General features: G+C 34.7%; 1 protein-coding gene across 1 annotated transcript in view; it reads right to left on the reverse strand.

Annotated features, from left to right (window-relative positions):
- Positions 1-6,151: 6,151 nt before the first annotated feature.
- RAB11FIP2 (RAB11 family interacting protein 2 (class I)) overlaps positions 6,152-26,296 on the reverse strand; it is a 30,121-nt gene continuing 9,976 nt past the window's right edge. The window contains exons 2-5 of the mRNA XM_009576603.1: positions 23,732-24,171; positions 22,565-23,027; positions 10,276-10,321; positions 6,152-6,556 (exon numbers count right to left, since the gene is read on the reverse strand). Of these exons, the coding sequence (XP_009574898.1) occupies positions 6,329-6,556; positions 10,276-10,321; positions 22,565-23,027; positions 23,732-24,171 (1,177 nt within the window). The 3' untranslated portion in view covers positions 6,152-6,328. The remainder of the gene's footprint in view (positions 6,557-10,275; positions 10,322-22,564; positions 23,028-23,731; positions 24,172-26,296) is intronic.

The following is a 26,296-nucleotide window of genomic DNA, read 5'->3' on the forward strand; positions in this document are numbered from 1 at the left end:
AAGACTGATCTAGGTTGCTAAATGCTGTAAAAACACATTATAAATACATTCCAATTATCTCCATATAATAGCCGTTGGCTTCCAGCATTGAATATACTGGTATTTATATAAACATTACATAGACAATGCCACACCGTTTTCAAATTGGACTGTACTTAGCGTGGTAGCCTGCTATCATCATTAGTCAGTAAATAGTACGGACAAAACAGCTTCCTTTAGCAGATAGTCTTATTCCTCTCTCTCATAAAATGGCACTATTACAAAATAATCCAACATTTAATTTATTAATGCAGAATAACAGACGGGACTTGTTTTTCATCATCATTATTTATAACTTTACTATTATAATGTGCCCAGTGTTACACAAAAGGGCAACGTATCCCAAGTGAGCTGCAGCCAGAGCTTGCACAACCCTCCCATAAAAACAAATTAAACAACTTAAAATATGGAAATGAAATCCTGATTTTTACTCCGTATGGTTCCATAAAGAATTAACTTTAATACATGTAACTGGAAAGAGAACTGTCCTTAATGATCCTTCTAGTTTACATCTAAATATTTCAATAGCTCTTTAACTGCTAAACTATATTTAAAATATCCTTGAAATCCTTTATTAGGGGGTTGAGATGTTAAATAATGAAAGCTCAAAAACCAGCTCCATGCTGGGGAAACTGGAAGCTCTTTAATCAAGCTGGGCTCTTACATTGTCAATAGAATTACGGTTGGTATCAACTAACAAACATTATGCCTCTGAAGTAGGGAAATTGCGCTGGCTCCATTTTCAAATCAGCATAGGAACTGAGATTAGTTACCAGATGTGAATTACAGATGGAAACTGGTATTTAATATGCAGCATGGTGCTTTCAGAAACCTGCCTTCCTCCTCTGTCCTCATTCCTCATCTACTCACCCATCGGGACAGTTGCAAAGTCAGTGAGACACGGGGTGAAAACAGCTGATGGAAACCTGCATAACAAAGCATGCGTAAGTTCATGTACATCTCAAAAATTGACTATGATTTCCTGTGACCACCACGTTTCATGGATACCTCAAAGAGAAGAACCCTTTCTAAACCTTGTAAGTCCATAGTTGTACAATGAAGAACCTAGTCACGGAGCAAATTAACTGCAAGGAAAGGAATCATGTCCCAGTGAAAATTCAAGCCTCCAAGTAACTGAGTGAACTACTCACAATGTTGTTCTCCTGAGCCAGGACCACTCTTCATATCTCCTTAGCATCCAGAAAACCTACTATTGTCAGGGGACAGACTTCCTTGCTGCCTCAAGGAAGAGCAAAAGACGACAGGCAAAAGCACTTTTTTTTCTGAGAAAAGCGTGTTGAAAAACTTATGGGAGCATTGAAAAAAATACCTATCGGGCAGGGAGATGGGAGAGAATGCTCCAGTTTTCTGTCATTCTGGCTGGGTTTTATTCTGTCAAGCATGAAGAGAAACATGCATCAAGTTTTCCGTATCAAAATTTGCACAGTGTTTGTCCTCATGCTAAATGCAGTTCTGGCCTGCAGTGCCAAAGATCTCCTAGTAATATTTACACAACCACAAAATCAGAGGAATGGTGCATTTAAAGGGACTGGAGCTGTCATATAAAAAAAGACATACATATTAGCACATTAAGAACATGCCAATTTTTTCACTAATTATAAGTTTTGGACATTACTGAAGAGATTTCCCTCAATGCAAACAGCTGGGATATTCATTTAGAGCTGTCCTGATGGAAATACACCTCTCTGTAGTCTGAGAGTCTTAACAGCATGGTTCTTACAAACACATACTTAAGCAGAGCTTAGGAGTTATATGCTTTGCATAACACAGATTAATAACACAATTCAAGAAATACTGCGGTAGTGCATTGTGGTGCTTTATTAGTGTTAGACATGCAATATTTATTTAATGAACAGAAATTAAAATATTTAAGATAACATTTTAATCAAATTAAAGGAGTTGAAGTTGCAATAATGAAACAAAAATAAAGTTTTTCATGCATTCTAAGTTTATAGTTCTCATATGTGCATATAGTTGTGATTCTGTACCATTATTAAATGTAGACAAAGTACCATTGATTGCACGAGACGAAATCAACCCTTAAGTTATAAGTAATGTTCATATCTTTTACAGACTTCCTATATAATCTGGATCTTCAGCTTTTTATAGTACATTGTAATACAAGACATCTGGAAGCTTCTAAGATGAATAGGAATGGCTCTACCATTTGTAACATACAGTGGCTTCTTCAATGTACAAATTATGGAAGATAAAGTAAATGCCTACCACGCTTTAGGAGACCATGATTTTTTCAACAGAAAGAAATCTCAAAACCCTTCATAAACAGATTAAAGTGCTACCTATTGCATATTAAATACTTCCAGTGACTGTATCTACATTTAGAAGTTATAAATCCCTGAAAATAGGGTTTCATACCGAAAGTGCTGACAGACCCTTAAATCTAGCATCATCAACTCAGCAGTGCTACAATCCTTCACCATGTACTTCAAAGAAAGGAAGTTACTCAACATGCTTTAAATATCACCATTTTAAAAGCCCACAGCTAACACCTCTATCATATCTACAACAGTAATGGATACATAAAGAGCAAAAAAGCATGAGCTTACTTTACATACTTGATGTAGGACAGTAATTCTTCTTTAAAGCTGGAAGTGTAAATAAACCTCCAGTGCAGCAGTAAACATATTAAGACAGCAGTTCTGTTTGTTTTAAGATGCATCTAAGAAAGGGCATCCTGTACAGAAAGAAATGCAGACTAGTACCTAATGAGCATGAGTTTCATTAGGTCCCCAAATCATGAAACCTTTCTAAATGCAAGGCAACATTTTCACAGCTGGAAAATTACAAATAGTTCTTGATACAGAGCCAACAGCAATAAATGTAGTTATGTATAATCTAGGGAGAATGCTACATTCATTAGTAGGTGGAAAACCAAGCTAAACGTAAAATACAGCAGCAAGAGGTAACATATATAAATATTAAACATCCTTCTTGAATGGCAGAAAGTTTAAATTTGTTACTTACACTGTTAAAGTATGGCCTTGATATTTGTTCTTTAAAGTAAGTAAAGTACATGGCTATGAGCAGGGCTGTTTCAAAGGATAATTTCAAAGTATTAGGGTGTGCATGGATGAACTCTTAAGCTAATTTTTGAGAGAAAAAAATCAAAATAATGTGGAGATGTCCAAAATTTTCATCCCTACATTTTAAAGGGCAAGAAAGACTGACCGTAAGTGGCAAGTTATTATGGTTTTAAAATGATCTGCAAGAAAGTTTACAATTTTATCCTATGGGAGAAACAGAACTTCCTTTGTTTTCAACATAAAAATTACTCTGTATGATATGTTTTCATTCAAAAGCTGCATCATTCAAAAAATACATGTGCGGTGAAGATGCTTTTCAAAAATAATCTCAAAATACAGAAAAATGTTAAAATTTTCTTTCTAAGCAGAACATGATGTGCATGTAATCTTTCCAGAATTGCTCCAAAAGCTGCCTGTATCTTCAGCTATAAGAACGCTATAAAAATATTTTCATAGTTGTAAATGTCCCATTCTGCCTCTCTTAGTAACTTTACTTTTTCCTAAATTGCATTTGTCGTTCTCCCCTTTTTCTTGACAAACTGTTAGAAACAAAAGGTGCTTTTATTCACTTACAGATCAGATAAAGACTAGATAGCACATTCAAAGCTTCACTAAATTTCTTCACTAATGCACAAAAATTGATCTTTTCGCTACCTTTAATCTGTTTATCGTTCTTGGTATGCAAATATGTCAAATGATCTGCTTTTAGTCAATTATGCAGTTTGATGTTCTACATTTACATTCTAAAAGAAGTGATTTCAGAGGTTGTAAATATAGTAGAGTTTCATTTTAATAACTACAAGTTGGCTTGCAAGTGAAAAGTCATTGGAGCATATTCTCTGGTTAGTTTACTTGTTCAACCCCATTGGTGTGTGTGATTTAATCATTGTAGATACTACAGATGGTCTCATACCAGTTAGTTTGAAAATGACTGTGGAATTCAAAACAACTGCACAATGCTTCCCCATTAACAATATGAGAAAACCACTTGCTTCGGCCAAACATTTGAAAATGTTTAAGAACTTGTATGGAAATACTGAGTAACTGAAATACATCTTGGTGTAATTAGGAAATTAAAATCTAATTGAGTGCAAAACCTAACTTCCAACAGTAAACGTACCATAACTTAGTACATAACCTTTGGCACTTCGAATATATTACAACAAATTTACAGTCATTTAGATCTTAAGTGGGTCAAAAGAACATTCATGTGGTTTACGAGGTACCGAACTTGATAAATCCTCAGGTTGTCAAAAGAGAGACTACCTGATGAAGTGGGCCCGTTTCTGTGCTACAAACATCTAAGCGCAGAGCACTACAATTAGGTAGGGCTTGAATCACTCAGGCTCCATCCAGGCACAATGATCTATGCTAATGGACCCAACGGTGGGTTGGGAACACTCAAACTGCAGACATTTTAGGGACATAGGGCTAGGGGGATGGGAGGTAGTTGCTAAGAAAAAGAAGAAGAAAATAAAAGGAAGAAAGTAAGTAGAAAAGAAGAAAAAGCCAAAAATAAGTAAATGAAATCTGAGAACAATTGTACAAAGAAGTATTTTTTTCTAACAAGAATAATTCTGTGTTGTCATACAATACTAACATTGTCAAAAGCATTCAAACAGTAGAACTTTTTCAACTTTTCCAGATCATAATTATTCAAGATATTACTAATTTTTGCAGTTTTAAAAATGAAAACATATTTAGATCTTTTACAACAACAAAAAAATTGGAATTTAATTTCAAGGTTTTTTCACCTCCTCAGCAACAGCCATTACATGGTGCTGTAAGAAAAAAAACAGATCAGGTCTAGAAAAAGAAGAGGAGAGGAGAAGACAGTCAGTTTTCTTAAATCCAATCCAAAATATTCTTTGTACTTTTTTTTTTAATATCATCTTACTGTTTCACAGCAACAGACAATCTAACTGAGACTCTTATGAAGGAAATTAAAATTAAAATCTATTTATGTTAATATTGTGAGGATTCTTCTACAGTATTTTCCCATTACATGTTCATCACTATATTTCTCCAATTTATTGAATAACAGATACCTCTTTCATATGTTATTTTACAATTATTAAATGATCAGGAAGACATTTACTACATTCTTCTTTCATTTGCCTCAATGAAAACTGACTTTTAGAAGTACTTACAAGGAATACAGATTTTTTTTTTAATGAAAAGCCCTTCTAAGTACTCTATATGTGTGTAAGCAACATAGCCTATTTCTAAAGCCATATACTTCGTTGACATAAGATTTAAAAAACCTAGACAGATATATATCATGTAAAATTCAACCTTGAATTGAGTCAGTTCTATATTTTTTGAATTATCTTGTCTATTTAAGTCACTGTTCATTTCTCCTACATTTTCCCTGTAGTAGACTTTGACTGAACAAAGTATTCATATTTTTATTCCATACTTTTCTCCAGTCCTACCTCCGACTCTATTAACACTGTTCAAAGTACTTTAACATCTAAAAAGGCATGCAATAACTTCATACAAAAAGATCCTCAAAACAACCTTATGTCATGAGCTCACTACCAAAGTTCAATTGTTATACACAAAATTCAGCATTTAAGTGTAAAGTAATTGATTCCAGCATGTGCTATTACTGAAATGGCATGGTATTTTTTACATTGTTAAACAAAAAGCACATTGTATAGAATACAGCACTTAACTCTGCAAAGATTGTGCATCACTGTTTTCCTCTAATATGTGTAGAACAAACTACATTCCATTGCAACAAACCACACTTAGGTTTAGTAAAGCATACTACACTGGCTTGAAAACAGTGGTCTTGATGGCATGCTGTAATATCAGAATTGATATATTTGCATAATACCAATAATCATTCAAGAAAACATTCATAACAGCAGAGGCTTCCCAGTTGAAACGGCCACACGGTGAACACTAAGCTATTATATAAACTGCATGGACATATTTAATGTATATTATTAACTCTACCATAAGTATTCTGTACCTAAAGGTGTTTTCAAAAAGAAAAAAAAAAGTTATTTAGGTAATCTAACAGAATATTACTTTTGGCAGTCCCTGCTAGTGTTTGGAGTAAAAAACAAAGAAAAGAAACCCCAAGCCATAGTCCCATCCTCCCCCGATTCCTGGAATTTCTTAGGAGAAAAGGAATGAAGAGAAGTCAAAAATGTTAAAGTGTGATTTCCTTCCACTAGTGTATTCAACAGAAAGTACCATCAAGTATCGCTATCTTAGCTTTTGGAAAATTTGCCAGCTTTTCGAGAAGGTTCATATGGCACTCTGAGAATACTAGGTGTTTCTTCCATTACTCGTACAAGAAGATTATCAATGTAATCCTCAAGTTCACGAATATGGGTGTCCTTCTTCTTAAGTTGCTCTTTATGCTTCACCAGCTCCTGCAAAACCTCTTCATAAGTAAGGTTACGGTATCCTGCAGTGGCGTCGAAAGGATTTCCATCCTACAGATAAGTTTAAAAAAAACACCAGATTTTATTAAATAGTTCACCGTTCTGAAAAAATTGATGGATTATCGCTTTTCGTATGTTTCTCATGTGCATCTCTGGACAGAAGCAACTTTTCTTAGACAACATACCTCCGTTTGCTCTAGAGCTTTTCCCTCCAATGCCCCCACTGGAGCAGACAACTGGAGATAGGTTGCCCTAGGTTTGAAGTAAGTTTCCTACACTGTCATCTCAGAAAAAAATACTGTTCTCGGTGAGATGTATACACAGTTGATGACCATACAAGCAGTAACCACAAGAAGAGTTAGCAGGTCCGTTTTGGGAAACCAACTATGTGGTAACCTTAATTATAGAAGAACAAGAGAAAGAGCCCGGAGAATTCAAGTCCTACTGTAACTTTCCTGAGCTCTCGCCTTTTGAGCGTATCATAGCAAAACATTTACTTAGCTCTAAATGACATCAGCCCTCATCTGTCTTTCATATTCTATTTTTAGTCATCAGTGGTTCTCCAGGCCTTGGCCTCTGAATCATATAATAAAACTTTCAATTTTAAATTTCAGGTGAAGCTAAAAGGCTGCATCTTATTTGCATCAGAGCACTTAAGACAGAAATGTGTATTACTAAAAGATCTTGCTTGCCTGCTCGCTTGCTTTAAAGCAGGAGGGGCCCAGAATTAAGCAGTAAGGAAAACAGAATTGTTTCTGTAATGATTTCTGACGACTCAGTAAGTGCAGGAATTAGCAGAGATGGACAATTAGTCTCCTTAACAAAGGGCAACACGCGATCCAAAATACTACAAACTTGAGTGTCTTATTCTGCGTCAAGAAGAATTAGCTGTAATCAGATCATGAAAAATTTGGAAATGTGTAACTGAGAGTTTGTTTATAAAAGTATTAGCACCGTTAGACATGCTAAGCAGTAAATTTTATCTGATTCAGAAATGGAGACATTTAAAAGATATGGAACCTCTAATTGAGTAAAATAATCTAACCTCTCAAATCCTGCACCTCTAACAGGGCAGAAGAAGAACACAAGATAGCTTTTGTTTACAGTAAAACCTTGTCATTAAAAATGATAAAGCTTGCACAGCTAGGATGCACACCACATAATCAAGTCATATTCATTCCTTTTCCATGCTCCATTCCTTCTCTTTCCATACAGCTCCATATTTGCACATTGACATATGCTGAATCATTAAAATACGCAGGTGGCCAAAGTTTTCAAATAAACCTAATTAAAAGTGATGGTGCACTGCAAATAGGCTGAAGTACGACAGATCAATCAGCCTCTCTCCATCAATTATATTCTAATAGTAGCTCTCGAAAATATGTGCTTTTAAGGGTTTCTCAGTACATTTGAGATATTTAATGCCACGTTTATCTACGCGTATTCAGTATTTTAAACTTACCAAGTTACAAGATTGTAAGTGATCAATAACTCCCACTTTATTAAAATGGCTACCTTGATGAAATTTCTAAATTGGTTAGTAATTGATTTCCAACAAGTATAGAAGAGAAAATAAGTTCACTTTGTGGTCATTATATTTTTTAGCACATTTTCTTCTATAAGAAGGAAGTAAAATTTTCTCTTTATGGTACTAAATTTTTGTACACATTGGAAAAGACATCATTAACACTTCCATGTCTAAAATATAGGGTTTGCCTAATTTTCCGATTTGGCAAAGGTACAGGAATTAAGATGCAATGATGTCTTTAATTATTATATAAAGTTTACTGGAAAACTGTGTGTAATACATATGCTTTAAAGATGTTTTGTCATACACATGCTCCATATAGATCTTTGAGGGGAATAACCTATCACATTAATTACACAAGAAAATTCTAGTTAAAGGATGTTAGTACTTAGAAACAAATATTGTTAAAGTTAAGAAGATTTTAAATGTTCAGTTTGAGCAAATAAGTGATATTTAAATGTATAAGGAAGAACTGTATCTTTACAAAAACAGATACTACAATTTTAATACAAAAAATTAATCATATAATGACTTATTAAGAAAAAAAGATTCTAAATAACAAGCTATGCAAAGAACGATTGTCTCAGCTACAAAATACTACTGGGGTACACACTGACAGCCAGAGGAAATGGAGTTAGATAAAATGAAGGCCTGGCAATCTCTGATCATCTCTTTATTGTTCTAATGAGGAATTCTGCTCTGGGAATATCATCTAAGCTACTTTCACATCTTTTGTCCTACTTACTTCATCTTCCTTTCAGTTCTTAATTAGGCCTTAAAGAGCTCACACTGCCCTTTCAACTGGCTACTGCTCCCATTTAAACACTGCTTTCAGAGACAGGTGTTGGCACCAGAGTAGAAGACATACAAACATAATTACTAAATGTGATGTAGAAGGAAGAAATATAATAACTTGGTGAGGGCTATTATTGCAAAACCTAATAATAAATTACTTCAAACACCTTAGAAAGCAATCTTGAATATTTAAAAAAAAAATTCAAATGGTTTCATTCAAAACTATGGTTGAGATATAGTTTCTTCTCCTCCTAATTGTATTTTCTATTAAATGAGCACCACCTCATAATCCTACAACCGACATTTAGGATAGCTGGTATTCCAAAAGAAAAATCATCAAGGATTTCTTTTATCACCTTTAAATCCTTTAAATAAAACAATTCACATCTTATTTCTTAAAAGAATTAAACTGATGCTTTTACCAGCAATAAATTACATGATTTGCGGTAGTACATTTGCAAGCACATAGAAACTGTAATTATGGTGACTTTACAGACAATAGCTGTTAAGTTAAATCAATTTTTTTGATGTCGCTTTTTGTCAGAGATTAAGTAACCGCCTGGTAGAATTCAGTTTACTATCTGATCAAAAGCAGCCTTCATACACTCTGACATCTCCCACCAGTTACTTACATTATAAAAACTTGAGCATTTACAATAACATCAAATGTTATTACAAATAATTTACATAAACCAGCAAAAAATAAACAGTACAAAGTCATATTTGCTTGTGAAACTTGTTTTCTATATATTTTAAAGATTGAAAACAAACCCACTTTTAAAGATTTCATCTATTCGCAGAACAAATTCTAGTAAGACCACGTTTTCCTTCAAACAAAGACTGCATAGGAAATCTGTGGATTTTTTTGGTCTTTTCTTAGTACACAATTTATTCTAGGTACTTGTAGAGTCAAAAGAGTATTCTGAATAATAACTTTAATATTTCTATTTTTAGTGTTTTCCGAGAGGCTGTTCGTTTATTATTTGTATTATTAATCCTATCATGTATCAGTTCATTACTTCAATTTTGATTTGCCATCTAAAGACCGTCCTCAAGACTCCAACCATAGTGATAGGAAACTTCTGTTAGGTCAATTAATATATCATTCCTAATGCAGAGTTCCTCACCTGACTATTACTTCTCTAGAGTCATCTGAAATACCCCAAAGCAATAGTTTTCTTTTTACTTTCTGTGCAAAGATCTAATTTTTCCCTTCTTCTCTACATCTTCATACCAGAAGTACACTGCATATTGAGTGTAAAACTCTATTTCCAAATTTATATTAAGCCTGTAATTTTCTAATTAGATTTTCTGGATATGTCAAAAGAAAAACAAAAAATCCACAACATTTCCTTTAAGAGGTTAAACAAGAATAATAGCTGATATTGTGTCAAGCACCAATTAGTTGGCATTTACTGATGGCTTTCCGTAACACTTCATAACTCACCATTGTTTTCCTGAGGTCCTCAATGCCAGAAGGATTCATATTAAAACTGTGGGGGAAAAACGAAAACCCCAAATATTAGCAGTGCATACGTATCGGAACAAAACACCTACTAGAAGACACTACTGAATTAGGTATATAGCTATATATTTGTTGAACTTAGGAAAAGTAGGAAAATATTCAAAGTTAATGGAAATCTTCATATATTCTTTGTTCACAATTTTTTGTATTTTTCATATTCTTTTTGTCATAAAACTTGACTAAGTAATTAAGAAAGGCAAGAAAGGATATGCAAGAAAGGATATTACGAATTGGGCTTCTCTAACTCTTCTCTTATCTCTAGACTTACCTCGAGCTTCTAAGCAAAAAGAGATACTTCAAATGAAATATTCTGGAAACAGGTCCCTGGGATGAGACTTAAACAACAACAAAACCCTGCAGACTAACATACATTCCCAGCTTCATGGCAGCTGCTAGAGGAGAAAGGTCCTTTAGAAATTCCAGTGAGATCACCAGCTTAAGTCAGACGCTGAAAAGCCATCTTCTCTCAGCAACATTTTTTTCGTACTTAAAACTGAGTAAATAATCTACTATTTCATAAACCTGGTGATGATCCCACATATCCAAAAAGCAAAGCTATTTCATGATGTTGTGTTGAGATTTTTTTCTTCCTCAACTGCAAAAGTGCAGTTGATATTGATAAAAGCAGCCATTGTCTAAGTGTCAGGCCTAAGAAACGGTCCACTGGTCTCTCAGGTTGATGTAATTACTAGCAAATATCTTCAAAAATCAGTGCTGCTATGTTCTTACGTACTTGCTACAGCAAGTTTGGAGAGAAAACTAACTCTCTGAAAATGTGTTCAGAATTTGAATATGGCTCACAAATACTATTTACCGGGTAGCATCACAGCAGACATCATTCTTTCACATCACAGAATCTACTATTTAGTTAGATTGCATGTACCGGCTGTCAAGGGTGACATTTGTTGACTGAGAATAATGCAAAAAGTTACGAAAATATGTTTACATTTTTTTTTTATTTTAAAGGTAGCTTAAAGTAAGGAACATGTATTTTGCGACTGTTCATCACTCTTTGTCATCTGAATTTATAAGCCATATATCTCATGGTGTAAAAGTGGAAGGGACATAATTTACAAACGTAAATTACATAAAATGTAAATCCTGATTTTTTTCTGTAAAAAAAAATTTTTGTTTACATTACAACTTTTTTTTTTAAATTAAAATTTTTTATTCTGTACATTATTTTTAATTTCCAAAGTAGGCAGGCTTTTGCTCATATAGAAGTCCTGTGAACCATCTGCTGGACTGAGGATATTAGATAAAGATTGGATTACAGGAACAGTCACAACTAGAAATCAAGAGGTGTCTGACGAATCAAGTTCTGGCTAATTCCCATTATACCTGTTTGTAACAGTGATCCGCAGCAGTCTGCCTAGTTTGCTGGAGACCCGTTGTGAATGAGGGGCCTCTTTCATCGGGTATTGTCTAAAAAGCTAAAGGCAGGAACCCTCCCTCACAGCCCGCCTTTTAGTTTCACACTGATGTGTCAAACACATGATGAACTTGCTTCATTCATGGCTGCCTTTTGTGATCCGAGTACAAAAAAAAGAGTTAACTGAACTGGATCGAATTAGCTTGGTGAAAACCAAGAATGTCTCTATTTAACGAAGTGTGGCGTTAATTTGGGATATCTTTCTTTTGGGACTGTTTCCTCATGTTAGACAAGATATAGAATAATACGGCCTGACTGCTCAACTGAGTGACTTTCCGAAAGGTTAAAAAAGCAAGATCTTTCATTGCCTTGAACGACTTTATAGTTTCTGTGAAATAAGTTCTGGGACTCTTTTTCATAGAAGCAGCTTAAAAGAAAAGCAGCAGTTCTGACTATAAAAAGTTGCATTTGAAAATTAGAAATATAAATCCCTGGCAATATGGACTAATTTTTTTTTTCTTTTTAGCTAAAAAAACTGCAGTCATTTCCATAACATTTCAGACATTGTAACTGCAATTACAAAAGAGCACATCTGTGTATTTCCCATCAAGCAATTTGAATATACTTGCAAAAAATGAAAAACTATTAAACAAAATACTCACCAATAAAAACCCAAACCCCATGAATACTCTTACTCATATTTTAAAGAGATATGTGGAAAATATACTGCTTCTCAAGGAAGAAACAGGTGCTGAGATTGCATGTAACTTTTTTTCAAATCAGATTGTCTGCTAAGTAAGGTGGGAGCTCCACGGCCTCGCTGAGCCCCGCAGGGTTTCCTGCCAGCGCTTCCAGCCCAAGGTGAGCGTGAGCAGATGCAGGCTCTCACCGCTGTACACATAATTCACTGTCCGAGGACCAAGTAATACCTCAAAAGAAAATACTGTAAAATTATGAATGCATACAGTTGGGGGAGTTGCATGTTTGGTGTATTAAAATTCATGAGATCGTTTATTTTTTAATTTAAATTTCATCACAATAATACACCCCTAAAGTTACCATCTCTCTTGATTACTAGTAATAGCTTACAGAAAAACATGCCTCTAGGACCACATCCCACACACTGTACAACCATCATAAGCCTCCTTCGAGCAGCCATTTTCTTGGCTTCCTAAGAGCACTCTGAAATCATTGCTCTAAACAATTATAAAAAATAATGTCATTTTTTTTTGCTGTGTTACAATCGCAGTTCATAGTGATAATGCTTGTTATAATCCCATCTCTGTTTTTTCCCCAGGGTTTGATAAATCGGCAGGGAACTTTTGCTATGGAAGCATGAAAAAACTATGTTCTCAGCCTGGTAAAAAAAATTCTTTTGGCTTTTTTTTGAGTGCAGCTTTCTGTGAACAGTGATTGTAAAAAAAAAAGTGACATTGTGGGATTCTATAATTACTGTTTCTCAGTTATGCCCAAACTAAGTTTGCTCAGTTTACAAGTAAAAAGATTATTCTTTTCTAACAAATGGACTTTCTGCCAACTCACCCTGAGAACTAAAGTCAAACTAGACTTCTCTGACTCATCGTCATTAACACTGTGTGTAACTCCCAGGTGTTATATCTGAGTCTAAAGCCTTCTTACTGGACATACCTTCCAACCTACACAAACTGGCTTGACTACTCCTCTTTCTGTTCACTGAAAAAGAGCCCATCTACCTTCTTGCTCCTGTGTCCTTCATCATCTCAAGGAATCAAGTAATTTTCTGCCTCTTGCACTTATCCAGACAGGGCAAGAAGCCCCCGCTCCACCACTGTGGAGTCTCATGTGTCTCAAGGTGGTGTCCCAGGTGCCGTAATGATTTTTAACAGAAGCTCCATGGTTTGTCTCTTACAGCTAATAAACTTTCATTCACTCCAATCACCTTCAAGAAAGGCAGGAACTAGTAAAAGGGAGGTAAATCACACCAGCAAGCCACCCGACTTCTACATTGCCCCTATCCCACTATAGGCAGAACCGACTTCTTCAATCTAGCACAGAAACTAGTCGTGTCCCCCGTTTCACTCATCTGGGAATCCAATTAGTTTCCTTAACATTTACTTTATATGAGATATTTTTACCAGATTAAATCATATCCCTTATTCTATAGCAACTTTTTCTTTACACGGACATTTTTACTGAATAGTAAAATTTGTTTGGATTTCTGGGGTTTTATTAGCTTGGATTTAAATTTTAGCTCATCTGAGATGAGAACTCTTCCCTGTTTCCATGTTGCTGGGGGGGGGGGAGTGATGAGAAATAAAAATAGAATAAACTAATAATGGAGACAGACATACTATAATGCTGATTCTGCAGAGTGTTTTGGATGACTATTTCATAATCATAACAAGCATATTACTTTATACTTTCTAGTTATTTTTCCTATTTAAATACATTTCATTAGAACTACATGAAACTTACTTTTTTTCGTAACACCTTCTTTTTATGAGGTAGTTATATACTTACACTGCGTGCTGATTATTTGCAGTTTGTATAGAAACTTCAACACAGCAGAGTTGAGTTTAGGATGTATCACAGGCTCAAGTTTATGACTGGAGCTTGTAATTTTGTCTTTTGAAGTTTAATGGTAGTTAAAAATTCAAACATTAGGCCTAGTGGCTGCTTAAATATTTAGCTTCTAAATGCCTAGAGATTAAAACAATGTTTAAAAAAATCTTTCCTACAACTGATTAAAACATTTTAGTGCCTGAACCATTTACTCTGACAACATAATGAATGGGAATCAGACTCCTAAATTATGCTGTATGGAAAGCATATTTTCTTAAGGAACAAAAGCTTTTTACTTACCTTTAGCTATTTGTATTAGTTATATGATCACTGTACTGTATACTATTAGAAATTAAAAGTACAATATTTACATTAATCTTTACTATTCAAAGTATTGAAATCTTCTTTGTTAACGTGACATCTTGTAAAATAACCATAATACCTATGCGCTCAGTGTGAGCTTTTGTTTTTTTTCCTTTAATATGGAACATCTATGTACAAGTTATTAGCAAAACTCTACCATGTTCATCTTCCATTAGAGTTGAAAAATTATTCCTATTCCTACTTCTTGGTCTTTGGACTGATTCTTATTACATTGCTTATGCATTTTTCTTTGGATTCTCACAACACGTATCAAAACCTTGAAATATTAGGATGCAGTTTAAGTTATTACCAATGTACCAGAAAAACAAAAGAAATGAAGAAAATCAGATACAGCTAATGAAATTCAGAAACTTTGCTTTCCATAGAATATTATTAGCCTGCTGTGCCTGGCAATGTAGACATCACTTTATACTCTGAGAAGGAATGACTGTCATGTCTGGCAGCTAAGCAAGTATGGAGTAAGCATATTACTATTTATTTCCCAATCAGATTCTGGGGAACATCACTTAAGACACTTCACTATATAAATTGTCCTGCTGTCAAACCATGCTCCAAGGCCTTCTGGAGTTTGTGTAACCCCAGGAGGACACAAAAACAGTATCAGGTTTTGTTGCTATTACTCCATTTTCTTAATATTACTGTAAAGTCTCATGCCAAGAGTTAAGAAACTGGACCAAAAGCCCTGAACTTTGAATGTAAGACACACTCTTCTTGCAAATCATTTGTTCTCAAGGTACGTATTCTTTACATAGACTACTTTGGAAATGGTCTGTTCATGAGTATACTGCTGCACTCTACGGAGCCCTTTAAAGATGGCAGAAGGTTCCATGAGATAAAGAAGTTGCAGTCTCAGAATATAGTGCTCGATAATGGTCCTGAACAATATGCACTTCAAGAAAGCAGCCTTTTCTCTTGTGGCTCACGTGTATTTCAAATTTAGTGCAGCAGAAACATTACAATGCAACGATACAGAAGTTTTCAGTTAAAACAACTTGAAGAATTTAACAAAATTTTGCCTTTTTGTATAAACTCCTTCATTTTGAAAACAGACATGAATTTGGATCCATAATAGGCTGGTGGCCGATTCTGAGGTGTCTGAGACAGATCAAGGGAGCTGAAGGCATACAGGGCTGCATTCATGAGCTCTATAAGAACGCTAGCCTTCTCCTTCCAAAAATATAAGTATCTTAAAACAATGGCACTTGTACTTGCACACTGCTGGACACATTACCCATGCAAATTCATTTATTATTCAGGACTTACGAGGCATTCTAAACTCCAAAGTGATCTTACACAGTGCACTCAACTGAATGTTAATTTAAGTTTCTGGAAACAAACAACAACAGTTTTACATAAAAAGTTAATATTTTTAAGCATTTAAATATTTCTCCTTTTACAAGGCAGTTGTGCTATGGCTAAAAAACTAATGAAGTTTAATCCTCAAGAGACCACTAAAGTTCTTTTATACTAAAAGTTGTGCCAGCACCTCCACTAAAAGACCCTACTATTAGAGATCTATATGTCAATCAAAAAACCCAACAACCCTAACGTAAAATTTGGCATTGAAACTTCCAGAACCGTTTTTGAATGCTTAAAAAAATAGCACTAATTCTGAATTCTTACAATGAAACAGAAAAAAAAAGTTCATCAATTTTACATAGCTTCTGCATTTATTAATACAGAAACTGGATACAACTATTTAATATATTTTTTTTAAAAGAAAATAGAACAGGCAGTGCATTCCCCCTTGGGACAGATAATATGCCTCGTGCATCCACTCAAAAAAGTTTTCACATGCCCTAATGTGCACCAAGAGACAATGAAAGCTTGAAAAAATCTTGTCATGCAGCCAGCAGGATGAACTTACCAGTGTTCCTAAAGCAGACAACTAATTAGGAGTAAATGATTGCTGGTGAAGAGTCTGCAAAAGTCAAGATTAATACTAAGTATTTCTACAATATCCCTCTAAGAACTGATTGCGCCAAACCACCCTAGTAATATCCCAAATACTGTGACCGCTGCTTTGTAGTAGCTTTGGGCAAGATTTCATTGTTCTCTCATCACACGCAGTGATCTTTCTAAATCGGACGATAACAGTCTTGGCAGGACAGACCAGGAGACTAACAATCCTTGCATGTTCTGTCATTTCCCGTTTCCCATTACCATCACATACCTGTACTGTATTTGTTTTGTTGAAATAATGTTGTACCGATAGCTTTACCACACCAAATTAACAAATATTAACAATCTACAGTATAATTAATGCACTGTTGTAGTTTATCAATATTCTACCTAGACCATAGATAATCACAGTTGACTAGAGATGTCTAGTCACATTTCAGCAGAGAACTGAAAAAAACCCGTTCGTTTCAAGAAAAGCAATGCAGAAGTACGCTGTTCTTAAAATAAGGCATGCTAACACTGACAGAGGAAACAAAATTCTGAAAATAGCATAGTTCACCTGATGTCATTTTTTAACTAACAGAGAAATCTATGTTAAAATGTTGGAATAGACTTTATTACTCTAGCAAGCACAATAATAAACTTGTTAGGGATCAACATTTCTAAACAAGGCATACGAAAATTAAAAATAGTGAGTTGTGTTGTACACTGGAAAAGGATGACCTACTTGGTAAAGAAATACACAGCCATTACAACCCTTTGCTCTGATCAGGCAACTTCTGGGGCTCATTCCAATGGAGCTGTGGCCAGTAACTAAGTCTCTGGCACATCATATATAACAGGCGAGATTGAAACCATTTAACAGTCATTTATCTTTGATGATGTTGAAGTTATTGCACTAAAAGCTTAAACCACGGTGAAGATAAGTTAACAGGTTTTACTTTACAACTGCAGTTGACTAGAGCCAGGCACCTGGTCTACTAACATAGCTCAAGTGACAAGTGACATAGGAATTCAGAGTAACACCATGATTTTGCAAAAGCTTCCCTAACTAGTTGACCACCACATACAAAATTTTAATATTTGCTGAAATGTAACAGACATCAGCTGTTCTTTAGACGTAACAATTTAATATGATCCAAACACACCACGGTTATCAAGAGCCTCATATTTTCATGGCACCTCACTTTTTTTTTCCCCCCCAAATCTAGTAACAGACATATCAAACGTTTGAAATTGCTTATTTCAGTCATTGCATCCATTGGGAAAAATGAAACTGCAGATACTGATTTGTTTGGAACACGCATCACTGGAAAGGCAGGCAGCTCTAACAGCTACGTGTGATGACAGTATGGGGGAGAGATGCTGAAGAAAATTACCAGATTATTCGGAAATGACAGACAAAGTGGAAAGATGCAAGAGAGATGAGTTTAAGGGTTGGAGGTTTGTTTTGGTTTTTTTTTTGAGTTGCAATTTTTAAAAAAGGCTGAAGCAGGAAAAGAACACAGAAAAAAATTAAATAATATTTTTGTATTTTATGCTCTGACCAATAACTAATGTTATAAATATGAGTATTATTCATATTTGTTACAGTGAATCCTAGTAAGATACATGTTTCTTCCTCCTCCACTATTCCATCTTCCATGGTGCTTAGAATGTAACATATTTATTGCAAGAAGTTGAGATAAAGTGTAACCAGTTTGTAGGCACAAGCTTTATCTTCTTTTCTCTAAGTTTAACAATACTTAGGTCATGGAAGCGCTACTTTAAAATGTTTTTTTTAATATATCTCTCTATATATGTACACATATATGTATATACAGACACACACTTATATTGTGTGTATGTGTATATATATTTTATACATAGTCTTTCTTAGAAAGCTCCCAAACACCTATCAATTCAGTTTCCCAGATCCGGAATTTGATCAGACTAGTAACAACCTGTCAGCTTTAAATATTGGACTATTTGTTTCCCTGTGTCCAGTGCCTAAGATCTTGTTAATTACCCAAACTCTCTTTCTGTAGGTCTTGTTAATTACCCGTCTCCTGTCTCAGAGGACCTTGTTAATAACTTGTACAATCTCTCTAAAAAGGTCCTAATAACACATTAAAATTAAAGATGCTTTTCTTTTAGCACTTGTCAAGGGGTGTAAATTGAGAAATTTTCACATCAGTTTTAGCCTACTGTAGTGTATTTCCTAAACACAAACAATTTCAGAGAAATGATGCTCAAGGTTTGGTCATGGCAGAAAACAATCTTTGTTTTCCAGGAGTACCCTCAATTTCTTTAACTGTGTTCAATGCAAAATCCACGTGGCTCCTGACTGCAAATTAACCTCTTGAGAGCCATGACGATAGCAGTAATTGTAAGAATGAATGCAATTTAAGATAGTATTAGGTAAAAATTTCAAAGCAGTGGATTAAGAAGTACGAAGACAAAACTACTATTTTGGTAAACGCTGGCTAAAAATACTAGACATATTGTGTGCTTAAAAATTCTTCACTGGCTATATGATATAAATCCTCTGAAACGAACAGATTTTGTAATATTTACAAAAACTGTGTTTCTTGTTTCACTATGAGACTGCAGCATTTTTAAATTGTCAAGAAATCAGCTCATAAATATCTATATTACACCTACACCAGACAATAAAAAACGCCAATCTTAACACTTATGTAATATTGTAATACTGTATTTATAAAACCCTTAAAAAATACTAATTTATCCACTCAGCATTTGTAAGAGGTAACAAAATATCATCCCCATCTTACAGATCAGGGGCAGGGAGACTAAGTGATTTAGCCAAAGCCACAGAACAAGCCTTTGCCAGAGCAGAGATTAATAGAAATTAGGGGTCCATATTTTGTGATTTCCTGACAACTAGTATTATACACAAACCAGGCAGGTTTTGTTTTGCTTTTCCAAAATACTTCTTAAAATAACAATAATAAAGAATAGTATTAAAAATAAATAATAATTTTCAAATAATCCTAGGATAATTCTTGCTTTTAGGAAAAAAAAAAAAAAATCCTATAACTGTTGCTGAACCACTTCTACATTTTCTGTGTCAGCAGCTGAGAAACACTTGGAAGAAGTATTTATCTTCATTCTTTTAATTAGTAAATAAGAGTAATTTGTGACAGAGTATGCATACAGCCAGTTAGCACTTAACAATTGGCTAGGTGAAGGGCTATTCAGCAACTCTGTTCTGCAACTCACCTAGCCATCAGTTAGTGATGTTGTTATGAGCTGCTGTCCTGCACATCATTACTGCTTAGTCAACATTACCAAACACAGTTAATTAGGATGGACTTGAGCCTGACCCAAAGCTCACCAAAGTCACCGAAAAGACTCCCACTAACTTTACAGACATAGGTTAATTGGTGCTAAGAACCTGACCTTCACACTCTGGACATGATGGAGTTGGGTTTGGTCATTTTTTTTGAGGGTGGAGGAAAAGGGTTGCTGGGTTTTTTTTTTTTCTTCCACTTTGTACTATCTCCAGCCTGGTCCCACCAACTGAACACCGTTTTGTGGCTACAGCGTGCTCCTGGAATACATCTTCCAGTTGAGTTTCATCAGACAGGAATCCAGTTCACATGCCCCAAGACCGTTCCATCACTCAGACAAAGCTTTAGCTAAGTGGGGTTAACTGGGAGATCCACCTGCAAAGCAAACTCCTCATCCTCACCAGAACACTGGTTTTGGACACACCTTAATAAAAAGATACTGCCCGGTTTACTTGCGGAAATGCTATGCATCCAAAAGAGCTTAATAGTATGTTGAGTAAATAAAAAGCAACTCAAAGTCTAAATTCTCTATGTATATTTTCTGCATACTGAATTTGTTACTCAACCTCATTTATTTTGTGCCCACAGATTTATACAATTCTTTCTTCACAGTATTACTAGTTTGAAAAATTAAAAATGGATTCTATTCAACAAATCCTCCACAGATAAAAGATAAACTTAAACTGTAAACTTATTAAATATGCACATTTTGTATTAGTTTCTACTTCAAAAGAAAATCATTGTACAAGATACATTTGAAAGAAAGTGAACTTATTCTAAAAGATTCTCACAGAACATAACACTGGAGCATATAAAAATCGAGAGCTCCTAACTTAAATTATTGCATGCTAGATATTATTCCATAATAGCTGTCTTATAGAAAAGGTCAAAATGTTTACTATTTTTGGCTTTTTGAAAATAACAGAGTATCTATTTGTCTTATCAAAAGTTTATGTTTACATAAAAGTCAAGAACTAGTAAAAGAGCCTCATACAAAGAGGGGGAACAAATGACTAGAGTCCTTCTGAATGGGCACTGTGATGAGCTCTTTAATTACAAAATAAAGAAAAAAAAGTCCATCATGATTACCATTAAAGATTTATATTTGTCAAGATCTGCTGCATTCAAGAACTTCAAAAGATTTCACTACTTATATCTAGCATCTGCCTGAATACATTTTTTAATTAAAAAAAAAATTAAATGCTATGTAATTTTAATTGTTATTTAAATTACTTCTCTTTAAAGGAGCTTATTTAAATGGAATTTAACTTCTGACAAACCAAGCTACATCCTAACCTTACTCTAATCTAGAGAAATCCTTTATTAAATAAATAATATTCTAAGACTCTGTCTGTAAACATGATATTTGAGGCACTAGGAACTGACTTGACTCGTAGAAGACGCTAAAAAGATAATTCATTGAAGTCCGTATGAGCTTCTAGCAACAGCTCATTTCTATAGCAGTTCCATGTCAGTTCATTTATCTAATTCACATCCATGATTAATTTTGTTGAGAAAATGATTACAAGTTTAAATCAGGAGTGCATGCATTCTAACCTATGAATAAAACTGAGTTGGGATACAATAGGATCAATCTGTTCTAAAATCTTAAAGAACAAGATAACAAGAAATAATTTTTTTTTTTTTTTAAAGAAAATACTACTGTGTCATTAATTAAGGAATTAATAGACAGAGAAAAAGCAAATTTGTTAGAACCATGTTTTCCATTTAAAACGGTGATTTATTTTACAACCTTAAAACTCCAGTTTGGAGCATTTTAATTTAGAATTCAATTTCTACCAAATTTAAGTCATTAAATAGAAATGAATCATTACCTTGGAAAAAAAGGACTGTTAATTTCTGGCATTAATATACAGAAAAAAATGAGAATGCAAATGACTAAAAGTTAAATAATTAACTGCTTAAATATTTATCTATTGGGAACAGTATATGTGTTGGGGGGGGTGTGTATGTGGCAAACAAAAGCCAGAAAGGAACCAAGCTGTGGGATACACTTTTTTTTTTTAGGAAAACAAGTTAACTGTTGATAGACAAAGATTAAAATGGATTATTTAAATCAAAGTTTCTTATCAGTCCCTGTAACTTAATTCACTCTGCTTAGCACATAAACTGCTGCCTTGTGCAACGACTTGAATACATAGGAATTCAGCAAAGCTACAGTGAGCCAAATGAATTCAAGCATGATAAGTGCCCATGTGGGTGTTCCCATTTAGAAACAGAATGGTCTTAAATTCTTGTGCTTTAACGTATAGAATCTAAATCCAGCTTTCTCCCAAATGGTGCCATCCACAGGATTTGTTTTCATTACTCACATTTTCTTCACCCTTTTATTTATTGTTTCACCTTTCTCTTAGACTTGAAACCTTTCCCTCTAAAACCTTGACTTAAGGCAGCGTAATAATTAGCAATGAGCGTTCAGTGAAAGCAGAAGACTTTCAGGAAGAACCCATTCTGAAGCATGAACAAGATCTTCCACAAGCGCAAGTACCCAAGAACATTCACAGTACTTATTAGTATGTAACTTCAAAATGAAGTAAGAAAAGATCAAACTATATAAAAAGTTCATGATTTTTACTTAAAAACAGATAAGCAATGATATAAACGTATATAAAGCACAAAGATTGTGTTCCTCAACACTTCACATTTTCATTTATATAACATGTTCAAGGTATCAGATCGAAATACAGCAAAAACCTACCTTGAAGATGGCAACATGCTTGTAGGCTTGAAGTTTGTCATAAACGGATTAGTCGAATCATAATCAAAACTCTCCTGATGAGTTTCACCAAATGCACTAGGTGATTTCAAGTCAGTAGAACTGTCTGATCCCCCATTGCTAAGTTTATCTGACCTCTTGCTATCTTTTTTTCCAGTCACTCTTTCAAAAAGACTAACTTTCTCTTTTTTCTCTTTTTTAATTTCTTTTCTGATTTCGACAGGTTTGGAAAACAGACTTATGTTTTGATCCCATGTTGCTGGGCTTTCTTCAAACGGATTCTTCTGTCTTGGCAGTGTAGCAAATTTTTGGGGTAACGAAGCACTCACATTGGTAAATGGGTCATTTTGTGCTTCAAGTCCAGTTTCATCAACTGTTCTGTCAAGCTGGTTCATTTTAGAAGTATCAACACTTAATGTCCTTCTATGTGGAGATTTTAGACTCCCTGCAAACAATCTAGCATTAGTATATTATCAATGAGACACTATATCATAGTTTATGACATGCAGAGAACCCATTTTACCTTAGGTCTAGAAGCTTTGCAATTGAATCTCAGTTCAAAACACTGCTGAGTAACTAAGCTATTTAAAAAAAAAAAGAACAGCTGTGGCCTTGACTTCGTGGTTCAGAAATGTTTATGGATAGACACTACAGCAAATTCTTGTTTCCTGTGTGAAAACTAAGTTCTACAAAGAAGACAGCTATGACTAGTGTGCCATTCCAGAAAGCGACAGTAGTCTGTTGCTGCATAATAACTTTGAACAATGCAAAGTATTTTCAGTTCTTTGTATAAATCAGGTTTAAAACTTTGGTGATAGTTTTCAACTTTTTAAACAGACTTATGTTTTTCACAAGACGCTGTATTGCCTAGAGTTTCCTCTAGAATGCAATGCTTCACTACAACATACTCTCAAATGAGGACATAAGAAAAATGCTAAATTACCATACATTATGACCAATATAAGTTATTTTTTATGCTCAGAAACAGCAATTATGAGTTACCACCAACTAATGGAAGTGAAAAAAATAATAGGCCAGCAATAATTCTTAGCTTTTTGGCCTTGTAACTGCTTCATAAACTAAAGAAACAACCTTTGAACGCTCTAATAGCAGTGAACTGTAATTATAATGGTCATGACTTTTACTTACCACTTTCATCAACCGAACCAAAAGATTCTAGCTGACGCCTGAAAAGATGAGAGTGGCCAACTGTGCTGGATTTCTTTTCTGAGGAGACATGTGGTCCTGTTAAATCTGACATCGAATGAGCTGAGGATAGCCGCTGAGGTCCCAAAAGGAAAGGTTTTTTTGGTTTTGATTTCATTTGTACTTCACCACTACATATCTCTACGTTTGCATCAGGTATGTGAGTACTTGGGATGATTGCAGAGGATGTATCCGAAAACGTCCCATCGTTTTTTCGACCCTTCATTTTGTCTTTTAGTTTAGCAAAAGGGGATTTGGTTTTGTCCTTCATTGACAAATCAAACATACTTGCTGTCATGTTATTCCTCATAAACTGAATATTGACCTTTATTTCTCCTCTGTCTTTAGTTCTCTTCCCTTGTCTGGACTCTAGGTGAAACCACCTTAAAGGAGAAAAAGAGTAAGTTAAGTTGTGTTTTCTGGAGGCTAGTCATTAAACTCTGGTTAGTTGGTTAATGTATCTGGCTAGTATAATTTAAAATATGAAAACCATATTCCATAACAAAAATTAAAACATTCCGGTACTGAAAAACTTTTTCTGTCTATATTTGTTTTTGAAGAGAAAACTTAATAACTAAGCAAGCACGAAGCTCTTTGCAGTGTTCACCTGTTTCAAGAACCAAAATCAACTCTGTGGAAGCTTACTAAACTTCATCAAAGCTAATGGGCTCACATCTGCTTATGAAGGAGAATTTGTATCTAGTATTAATTATAAATACAAATACATTTTACTTTGCTATTTAAAAGAACACTTGTTATTTTTCAAGTGGCCTTTATTTAGCAGTGATGTACATCACCTGAGTGTATACTATGTGGCAAATATTTAGTAACCTTTTCTCCTTCGATTTTGCTCAGGTTTATATGCTGGCAAACATTTTTCCCCTCTGTCCCTTCCGTCTAACCACTGGTTAAGATTTATGTCAACTACACTAGCACTAGCAAAGAAATAATTATCTGAGACCCCTGAATAGTCAGCCATCACTTCAGTTCTGCAACTGCAACCCCTACTAACATTGAAGGTAACTCCACGAGCACCAGTGGCAGAACAGCGAGTGCGTATGTGTATCTAACAGCCACCCCTTCTTTTGCAAGTCACCAGTAGGATTAACTTCAGAAGTATTTCTACAGGCTTTGGAACCATGACATAAACTCCCACTCCTTGAAAAGAGATCAAAGGTGTGATCATCTGTTTCAAAAAGCCAAGTGCGCTTCTTTGCCAGGTCCAATAAAGGCTTTATCATCATCCAAGCGTCTTATTCATTCCCTATTGTGCTCCATTATCCCATGGAAGCATCTGCAGAATTATGGCTCAATCTTCCTTCACCTAAATGAATGATTGACAGACAATCCCTTCTCCACACCCACCATCAATGGCCTTTTCCTATTTCAAAAAGGGCACAAGGGCATATTTCAGATCCGCCAGCTCCAAAGAAGTGCTCCAAACCCACTGTCAGGAGAAATGCATGCACACATGCTAACACAACAGTGCGATGAAGTAACTTTTGAACTGGAGACTAAGAAATGAAATTGCCTATCAGCACAGATGCAAAATTGATCATGCAGTTATACATACATTATTCAATACTGCCAAATATAGAAAACAAGGTCAGGAAAGGAGAAAAACAACCCTCAATTTCAGATTTCACAAATATTTTTAAAGGTGACAGCTGAAATCAAATTTTCAGGCAGAGATACCATTTTTTGAGTTGAGAAAATACTTCTAAGAGTGACCCACCAAAGAAATAACGAAAGGATAAAGAGTATTACGACTTTTTTCGTTGCTTTGTGATGTCTAAAAGGTTTTATGTCCCATACTAAACCAGAATAATTAAGAAATATCAGACCTTCTCTGTCCCGGCACTGGACAACATGAATCCAGACCAGTAGATCCAGAAGTTCAAATGGTAGGAGGACAATTGAACCTTCAAGAAGAAAGTTTTTCTTCTGTTGTGAGGTAACTTCATTTATGTATTTTAAATGAAATGCAAAACCTGAAATATGTTATGTGTCTGAAGAAGATGGATCGTTTTTCCTTTTAGTTAATAATGTTTCACTTCTTGGTAACTGATTCCAGAAACACTTAAACAAAGTCATCTATAGAGTCGTTACAGAAAACACACACAACAGAACCAAGGGTAAATCTTTTTTGTGATATATAATATCGCAAAGACTTGAAGACAAGATAGCCTACTTTCTTTAAAACTCTTATTTAAAAGAAAATATGTTCATATATTCTCTTAAAAAAATAAAAACAATACACAGCCATAATGAGCAAGCTCTTGCTCAGACAGATCTTGCCTGTGCAGAAAAAAAACCCCAAACCAAAAACCACCCTGAAACTGAGAAAGTCCTCCCCATAACTCCTTAGACAGACACTAAACATAAACATAAATATAAATAAGGCTTTTGAGTGTTTTAAGAGGCTTAATAGGCGGAGAGGACCTCACTTTTTGACATTCAAATTTAATGGTTCAGTCTACACTGTAAGAAAACATACTCCCCTTCTCC

Source organism: Fulmarus glacialis, unplaced genomic scaffold (genome assembly GCF_000690835.1).
Source record: "Fulmarus glacialis isolate BGI_N327 unplaced genomic scaffold, ASM69083v1 scaffold12134, whole genome shotgun sequence".
NCBI lineage: Eukaryota > Metazoa > Chordata > Aves > Procellariiformes > Procellariidae > Fulmarus > Fulmarus glacialis.